Consider the following 9406-nt stretch of genomic DNA (forward strand, 5'->3'; position numbering starts at 1 on the left):
TATTTAAGTCCTCACAAGCAGGTTTCTAGTCCTTATGGGCACCAGAGGGTTAGAACGGGTGTTGGCAATGAGGATGCAGCTGAGCAGGGCTGCTAGGAGTGAGGGTTTCTGATTTTATTAGGAACTTTTCAAAAGCTAAATGTTCATCAGATAATCAAGAAAAGGGGGAAGGGGGTGGGAGAAACATTTCAAAACTTAGCAGTATTAGGAGTACTGGCACCTTCAGAAGTCCTAAGGTCCAACACTGATGAATAACGATACCAATTCAATTTGGACTTGTGGGTGACCATATCAAAACGGTTGGGAACCAGGGGCCTTTAAGCGGTGCTCCCCAAACTTAACATTATTGTGCTTATTAAATTTGCGTACAGCCTTTCATCCGTAGAATCCCAGGGCGGTTCGTAACATAATCACCTAGCCCCAATGGCATTCAGTCTTACCAGCATACCTTGGGGCGAAAAAACAACCCCAAACAAGGATAGTTTTAATACTGCTTTTATTTGGACCAGAGCAAATTCTGCTGTGCACCCTTTTGTGGACTCCCAGGTGTATGTGTACCAAACTTTGGGAAACAGTGGCCCACAGGATGGGCCACTGGCCTGATCCAGCAGGACTCGTCTTGCAGCCTCTTGTGGTTCTGTAAGAGGAAGTTATCTTTCTCCCTGGAAGTGGAGGTGAAAGGCAGAGGAAGGCATAATCCTGTGAACAGAATGTCCTCCAATCAAATTTGGCAAATCACAGCATGAAGTAGGTTAAAAAAACAACAACAACCCACAGAGCTTTCTTATTTGCATGAATGGTTCAGGTCACAGCATTCACATTTTCCTGGCCCAGATTAGCCAGAGGCATTTTGTTTTATTCTTTTCCCACAGCTGCGTACAGCACAGAATACACCCCGCCCAACTTGCTGCAATATAGGACAGGTCTGAGCTGAAACAGAGAAATAGATTTTCCCCAGAACAGTTCTGGAACATTGCTGATTATGGGATTATGGATGAGGAAATATGTTAAAGAACCCACAGAGATAGTGAAAGGCAATTCAGAAGACACAGACCAAACTTTAATTAAAGTTTAATAGTACTTAAAAACACCCACCCCGGTTTGTAAATAAAAATCAAACTTATTCTGCCCCTTCTGATTAAGTAAGGGGAGAGAAAACAATGAGGTCGTTGTTGGTCACAAATTTCTCCGCCTGGTTCCTCGGCGTGACGAAAAGGCTGCCATCCAGACCGGGCTGTGGGGAACAAATAAGGAAGGTTAAAGGGGCAGAGAACTACCCGCCATTCCCCTGCATGGTCAGAATCCATACTCTTAAGGACCTCGGCTGCCTCTTAAAACAATACCCAAGTTCCCCATTTTCTTGATGGCAGAGGAGAGCTTTTGGAGAGAACTTACTTGCTGCCAGTTTCGAGGAAATTGGGGGGTTGCGGTGGGGCTTCTGGTAGCCACCATAATCCTACCTAGCCCTCTTGAAATACTTCCTGAGATCTACCACCATCTTTTACCACCTGATCTATTTTATTAAGGATCTTTGCTATGAGGTTCTTTACTTGCAGAGATAATTAGAATCAAGAGGTGCATGTCTGCAATTTCACAGCAAACTTTGGCATCATGTCTAATGCTTTTTTTGTTTTTGCAAGGACAAGAAAGCAACCTTCTGCATCTCATTGTTGCAGAGTGCTTATTCCTAGATAGATAAATTGGTGAAGGAATTGGAAACTTCCCAAAAGACAGGCATTTAGTGTTCCCCTCCCTTCACTAAGGCTGTATTCTCCAAGACAACTTGGCCACTTAGGCCTCAGTTTCCAGACCCCTCCCTTCCATTATCTTGGCAATGACAGAGTAATATTTTTATTAAGAGAATATTTGATTACAAATCAATATACAGACAGGAAAGCGGTAAATAAACCATGTCCATGGAAATCAGGTGCATGTTGTACACTGCTGAAAAATTCCAACTTTTGGAAGCAGGCTAGAAATCTGCTCTCCTGCTTTAGGAAGAAATTGTATGGCAGCAAAAGCAGTTTGACAGCATAATGGACTCTCTCAGAAAGTGATGGGCTCTCCATCATTTGAAGTTTTTAAGCAGAGGCTGGATGGTCACCTGATTCTTCAACTGTGATTCCTACACTGCAAGGGGTTATTCCTTTCGGTCCCTTTCCAACTCTACAATTCTATGACCTGCACTTCCCCTCTTATTTCAAGATGGAATATACATTAATCTGCCTTCTCTCAATAATAGCCAAGAGATAAAAGACTGACAAGTGCTTTCACAAACAGCATCCAAGCTGTTTTCATTGCTGGGTGCCTTACACCCACTTCACACTTGCATGAACGCATGCAATGAACGGCTTCCTTAGCAGAAGTGAGTCAGAGACTTCTTGCTTAACAGCAACTGCCTGCAGGGCTTTCGAAAAAGTGAGCTAACGGGTTGGCGCAGCCAACAGCCTAAAAGGGAGATCAAGGATCCTCCCACAGAATTTAGAGATACCATCTGACAGATACGTAGCTATTGTAAACGGTAGAGTTACCGTTGCTTGTCATAAGCAGAAGCAGCTCCCGTGTGGATTAGAAGAACGCATTACGCTGACTTGCCTTATCGCCCAGCCTTAAGAGAAGTTAGTTACCCTAACTCCCCCCCCCCTAGGCTTTTCATCTGCCAAAGTAATGAAGGTTTGAAGTCCAGATTGTGATATCGGTTTCATAACTTTTGACCTGGCAATATATTGTAAATCGCGTGTGCATGTACGCGCTATGCGAAAATCACAATGTGGGGGAAACTGAAGCCAACCATGGGAGGGGAAGGAAACTGCATTTACTTAACATTCCCCACCCCACCCCACATCCCCTATTGTTGAATCTAGATTGTAGGCTGCTTTGGGGCAGGGACCTGGCCAATTGTCTTTAGGAAGCTGTCAAGGGTCCATGTATGCCGATAATGGTGCTTTACAAATAAAGAGTCAATAAGTTGGATAGAACGCCATCCAGAGAGATTTCCACTCTGAAAAGAAGATCTGGTGAGGAGATGTGTTCATGCTCAGTTGCTCTGGCAAGCCCAGAAATGTTACTGATTTCTAAGGAGGTTTTTTTTTGGGGGGGTGGGAGTGAAAGAGAAAGGGCTTCTTGACATAAGCCGGACTTTATTGCACCAGATAGTTGGAGTCCTTTGCAACTTGATGCAGCCTCCTTATGGCACACCATAATCTGCATTATGGGGGTGTAAATCCTGCCTTGCATAGTGGAGTGAACTTGGCGTTTTTGGTCTTTTCAAATCCACCCGCCCCCAAATATATTTAACAGGAAACCAGGGCATCAGATTCGTCGCAGTAACTGAAGAGATGTTACAGTTGCTAGTCTTTAGAAGTCCACCCAACCCAATTACCCTGTTCCCCCTATTTTAAGACGTAGTCACAAAATAAGCCATTGCAGGATTTTTAAGCATTCAAGGAATATGAGCCATACCCCGAAAATAAGACACAGTGATAGGCGCAGCAGCAATGCCGGCCATGGCAGGAGGAGGAGGAGGGGGGGGGGAGACATCCCCTGAAAATAAGCCATACAGTGGAACCTCGGTTTATGGGCGTGATCTGTTCCACGGAGGCGTTCGTAAACAGAGGCATTCGCTCCCCCAAGGCACGCTTCTGTGCACACACACGCTGCACAGATTGCTTCTGCGAATCTGACGCCACAGAACCCGGATCCGCGGTATTCGTAAACGGAGACGTTTGTATACGGGATTGTTTGTAAACCGAGGTACCACTGTAGTGTGTTTTGTTTTTGGTTTTTTTGGAGGAAAAATAAATATAAGACGGTGTCTTATTTTCGGAGAAACACGGTAGCTCCTTTTCAAACAAACATACCTGGAGTTCAAGCACTGCACCATCGCAGAAGTCACCGAGAAGAGAACCTGGAAAATAAGGATATATTTCCAGTGGGCTTTTTAACGTAACTTAGGTCTAGTTCAATAATATGTAGGAGAGGGTTTCTACTGGGCTGTGTCAAAAAGGTTTGAGGATACACATCTCGTTAGCAGGTACCTATCGTTCATGAATGACAACAGGGGATCACCGCTGTCCCATCTCATAAAACCAGCACAGGCAGTGACCGTTGGGGGCACGTCTGATATGTGTGCAACCGCACACATATGTGCAAAACCGTCACCAAAGGGGTCAGAACACAGTGTTTGGAGGCTTTTTCAACGGGTGTTCTGATTATATGGAATTTCACGCAAGCTCGGAATGCAACCCCTGCAAAAATGGGGAGTTGCCTGTAACAACCAGGAAATATCTTCATTTCAAGATATAGTAGTCAAACACAAAGAAGTGTCAGCAGGGTGAGAATATAGGAACAATGAGACACCCACCCCCAATGCTTAACATGTTAACTTGGAAGTCTGCCACATTGTTCACAATGAGACTTCCTTTTTCCTGAAAAACAAGCCTGGGGTGGCAGCCTAAAGGTTCTGGGCCAGATTTAACAAACCCTTCTAGCCCTTGCAAGGTCTAGAGCAACAGGGGTTCCCCCTTGTCTCCCACGGGCCCCCATATTGCCTCAGGGGGTTAGGAGAGCCTCCAGAACAGAATTTGTTACAGCCTTGTGCTGAATTCCTCTTTCCATCTACAGCTTAAAGCAGCTGATCACAGAGGCTGTAACCTCCATACAAGATTATGCCACAATGCATTTGTTAGTCTTTAAAGTGCACCACCAAAAACACAATGTGGTGAGTGAGATACAAGCAGCTCCTTGAATTCAAATTCTGAATTGTTCATGTAATCACAGAATAATACATAGAATTCAGCCAGAGAGGTTCTTCCCGCTGCCTAAAAACCCCCATGGAAATCTACCTGTTTGACATTCTGGAGTGGGCAGCTCTTCAGCCAGGGAGCAAGATCCTTCAGGCTGGGAATCCTCCTTGGGACTCCATGAAAGAACATCCTGTTCACCCAGATCTGCAATGGTCTGTTTCACCTCTTCTGCAGCTTCTGGGGCTTCCATTTTATCAATGGAACCATCCGCGTCCTGAGAATCGGTAGAAATCAAGTCATCCATACCGCACAAGGGTGATCCGCTGTCACAAGTGGCTGTTTGTACATCCTAAGAGTTCAAGAAGGAAGAGAGATAGATTTTCAAGGAGCAGAATGAGAAGGGGGCCGTTCTGAAATTTCAGGACAGGCACACATTCAACACAACTTACAGCAGCTTCTTTCGCCGTGTCTTCTGCTGTAGCACAGGGTTCCTCCGCAGCTTGCATGTCACTGTGGGGTGGGGGTGGGGGGTGGGGAGATCACACGTGTTCATCATCAGTCAGCAACTTGCATGTTAGGTTTTTAAAACGTTCATCTTGGAGGAAGGTGTGCATGGGTGTGAATGACAGCTGACAAGGGCGGCCCAAATTCTCCTTCTCGGTTTACGTCCAAGATACTGGACGAACAATTACAAGGGCAAAGTTTATAGCGTGAATTAGCACAGAGAAGCACTTGTCTCCCAGGCAAATATGCCAGCAACAGGATCCCCCCTGCCCAAACTGCATCTTTCCTACAGCTGGAACAAAATATCACGATACCATGCTCATCACTGGAAGAGAACGAGGTGACAGAGCTGTATCCGTGGCCAACAAAAATTGGGTTGTGTATTTTTGCCAGAGGGAATTGAGATGGGAGAGGAAGGCGGAGAGTTTTTAAGTTGTGCTCTCTGCGAGGGCATTTTCAGCACGAGTTAAAATGAGCAGCTTCCCATGACAATTCAACTCCAAGTCATGCAACCAATCATCTGGCACAGAGAAAAGGCGGCAGAGGTCTTGAGCAGAGCGCTGTGGCGCAGGAAGGGACCAGGCGTTGGTTGTGCCCCAAAAGGTGGCAAAAGCAAATGAGGGTTTCAGCTTGTGTGTTCCAATCCTCTAGCTCAGTGTGGATCCCACCCAGCAGCTGCAACTAACCTGCTCGACAGCTCACCAGCCTACATAAGCCTTGGGGGCTGAATGGAGCCTCTATTCACCAAGACAGAATAACTGTGGTGGGGACAAATGGAAAGCGGACCTGTTTCATGCTCTGTGTGTGAACACGCAAAATAATTTTTGCCGTTTACTATGCAAAACACTGTGTTTTCCTTGTCCAGGGCAGGGGGAGGCTGTGGCCAGGTGATGCTGGACTAAAATTCCCAGCATCCCTGACTGTTGATCACACTGGTGGGAGCTGTAGGCCAGCCATATCTGGAGGTCAACAGATTCCTCACCCCGGACAAGGTGGACTTTTAGTTTGATCTGGAAATCCAACCGCATACCATTGTTTAGAAATGCAGCCGAGGTCAGTTCTGGCAGGCTCCGACACTGCACTCAGATCCGAAAGAGGAGGAATGACGTTGGACGTGGTTGGTGTGCCTAGCCTTACAACACAGGTATCTGGAAAGCTCTGAAGCAGGGCCCTGTTGGCAGATCTTGGAGTCATCCGCCTGGAAGTCCTGCTTGTAGATTGAGGAGTCCTGCCTGTGCAGTGGAGAGAGAGGAGGAATAAATCAATGGATAGTCTATTAGTATGTCATGCATGTCAATAGAAAATCTGAATTCTTCAGAATTGCCCCATGTCCTTAAACATATAGAAACTGCTTAAATCTGACATAGGGGATGGCGGAAGATTGGCTCCAGCCTCTCTTCCTGTTTCGACTGGTGTACACTCAGAAAATTAGGAACTGGCTTCCACCATTCATACCCTGAAAACTTCTCAATGGGATTACTCAAGAATATCCTTTGTATGTAACTGCCCTGGAAAATGAGCTAGAAACTTTAACAGGTACAGAGTGAAATCTTCACTGGCTACGGGGCCCAATTAAAGGAGAGGTCTCAAACCAAAGAACTGAGTCTTCTCACTTTTGGAGTTGTTTCAATAAACCCGTGTGCTGTTTGGTGGGTGTGTATGTCTATGGAGAACAGGAAGCACACACACACTGCCTCCTAGGCTCACAGTATGTATAACCAAAACATTTGGTCTGGGGTAGGGGGTGGGGAGATAAATTCATGGTTCCCCATCCTACCTACTATTCCTTTTCTAAAGAGAGACCTGCTTCACCATCACCTCCATGCTCCTCATTCCCAGTAATCAAAATGAGTAAGGCACGCTCCCCTTCACGCCCAAATTCACTCACAAAAGGAACTGCTCCAGCACTGACCTGGGAAGGGCCTGGGTGATTCAATTTTGAAAAACCCTCCATCAAACGTCACTTTCTCCACTTCCTTTGGGCTTTCTTGACCTGCAGCCTCCACCACCAGCCCTTCTGCTTTGATCCTGTTCTTCACGGCTGCCTTTATCGCTGCAAGGCGCTTTCGGGCGGCTCTCCTTTCAACAGAACCACCCCCTGCTTTGGTTGCCCTTTCAGGGGCTGTCTTCTTCTGAAAGACAAAAGGCAGGACAGCATTTTCTCCCCACTCTCTCAGACACCTTTTAAGAGCTCAGACAGAAAACTGGCCCAGTGCAGGACCCTTCAGACTTCCAGATGTTAATAAGTTACCAGCATCCCTGCCATGCTTGCTGGGGCTAGTGGGAGATGAATTTAAGCAACACCCGGAGGACTAAAGGTTCCCCACGCCTACCACAGCAGTCAGGGAAGTGCCAATTCAAATCTCAGCTGAAGCCTGAAACCAGACTGGCATGGATCTAGAAAATCAGGCTCATCCGGGAATGTCTATACAGTAGTACCTTGGGTTAAGAACTTTGCTTCAGGATGAGAACAGAAATCGCAGCGGGGCGGCAGTGGGAGGCCCCATTAGCTAAAGTGGGACCTCAGGTTAAGAAGAGTTTCAGGTTAAGAACAAACCTCCAGAACGAATTAAGTTCTTAACCCGAGGTACCACTGTAGTTGCTCCGCCACAACCCTCTCAATTACCTACCACAGAAAGGAAGCATTTGTGCCCAGGTGATAGTTGCTACAATCTGTGGCGTCCAGACCTGGCTTTTTCAGTAATGGTTGCCGCTTAAGTCCTGCAAACTTATAATGATTGCAAACTTTGGAACTAGCTGGAACAGTAACTTTAAAGGTAAAGGGACCCCTGACCATTAGGTCCAGTCGTGACCGACTCTGGGGTTGAGCGCTCATCTCGCATTATTGGCCGAGGGAGCCGGCGTACAGCTTCCAGGTCATGTGGCCAGCATGACAAAGCCGCTTCTGGCAAACCAGAGCAGCACATGGAAACGCCGTTTACCTTCCCGCTGTAGCGGTCCCTATTTATCTACTTGCATTTTGATGTGCTTTCGAACTGCTAGGTTGGCAGGAACTGGGACCAAGCAACGGGAGCTCACCCTGTCACAGGGATTCGAACCGCCGACCTTCTGATCAGCAAGCCCTAGGCTCAGTGGTTTAACCACAGCGCCACCCGGGTCCCGGAACAGTAACTTTAGGGCTAGCCAAATACAGTAGAGCTGGCTTATTATCCTGTGAGACCAACCTTCACCAACCTGAGGCCCTCCAAATGTTTTGGACTACAACTCCCATTAGTCTGTGCCAGCCCAGCTGTGCTGACAGGGGCTGATGGGACTTGTAGTTCCAAAACATTTGCAGGGCCCCCACCTTGACAAAGGTTCCACTGGGATATAGAGCCCTCTAGTGGAAATGAATGACATGGACTCCACTCACTACAGAAACTGCAAAATTGCTGGTTAGATTAACAGAATTGTTGGAAGGGACCCCAAGTGTCATCTAGTCCAACCCCCTGCAATGCAGGAATCACAGCTAAACGTGTGCAGATGGAACCCTGACTTTTTCTCCTCAAGGCGCTCTTTGATTCACTTCTCCAGAACACATTTCAAGCAATCAGTGTACTTCACATTATCTTCGATATCCCTGAATGGTTGACCAGTGATTACTGTTGGGAAATTCATTCCCTGTGTGCAGCCATAGGTTCATTGTGTATCATATGCATACCTGCCAAGTCCTGGATTGCAGAATTCGGGACCGGCAGCCGCGTGACACCGGAAGTTGCGTAGACGCAACTTCCAGTGTCACTTTGCCCATCTATGGGCACCGAAAATGGCCGGCGCCGGCTTTGAAAGTCGCGTCTACGCATGTCCAGAAGTGCGTAGACGCAACTTCCAGTGTCGCTCTGCTCATCTATGAGCACCAAAAATGGCCGCCGCCAACACCGGAAGTCGTGTCTACACACTTCTGGACATGTGTAGACGAGACTTTCAAAGCTGGCGCCGGCCATTTTCAGTGCCCATAGATGGGCAAATCAGAAGGGGGGGGAAATGGCCGCTGACAGGAGAATATAAGGGAGAATAATGGGAGACAAAGTGATACGGGGGACCGCCGGGAAAAGGTAAGAAAAAACGGGGGTTTCCTGGGGAAAACGGGGTACTTGGCAGCTATGATCATATGACTGTATATGTTTTCATTCTACAGAGTGGAAGTGACGCAGACA

At 47.0% G+C, this 9406-nt stretch overlaps 1 protein-coding gene across 2 annotated transcripts in view; it reads right to left on the reverse strand.

Moving 5' to 3' along the window:
* Nucleotides 1–485: 485 nt before the first annotated feature.
* Nucleotides 486–9406, reverse strand: part of DLGAP5 (DLG associated protein 5) — a 22823-nt gene continuing 13902 nt past the window's right edge. Inside the window, exons 14-20 of one of the 2 annotated variants that reach the window (XM_035102328.2) lie at nucleotides 7162–7381; nucleotides 6280–6481; nucleotides 5195–5255; nucleotides 4845–5094; nucleotides 3861–3907; nucleotides 1096–1234; nucleotides 486–699 (exon numbers count right to left, since the gene is read on the reverse strand). In XM_035102328.2, coding sequence (XP_034958219.2) covers nucleotides 1139–1234; nucleotides 3861–3907; nucleotides 4845–5094; nucleotides 5195–5255; nucleotides 6280–6481; nucleotides 7162–7381 — 876 coding nt within the window. In that variant the 3' untranslated portion in view covers nucleotides 486–699; nucleotides 1096–1138. Of the gene's footprint in view, nucleotides 700–980; nucleotides 1235–3860; nucleotides 3908–4844; nucleotides 5095–5194; nucleotides 5256–6279; nucleotides 6482–7161; nucleotides 7382–9406 lie in introns of those variants that run through there. The other variant, XM_060270948.1, reaches the window with a different exon arrangement.

This window comes from Zootoca vivipara, chromosome 1 (assembly GCF_963506605.1).
Source record: "Zootoca vivipara chromosome 1, rZooViv1.1, whole genome shotgun sequence".
NCBI classification, from domain to species: Eukaryota; Metazoa; Chordata; class Lepidosauria; order Squamata; family Lacertidae; genus Zootoca; species Zootoca vivipara.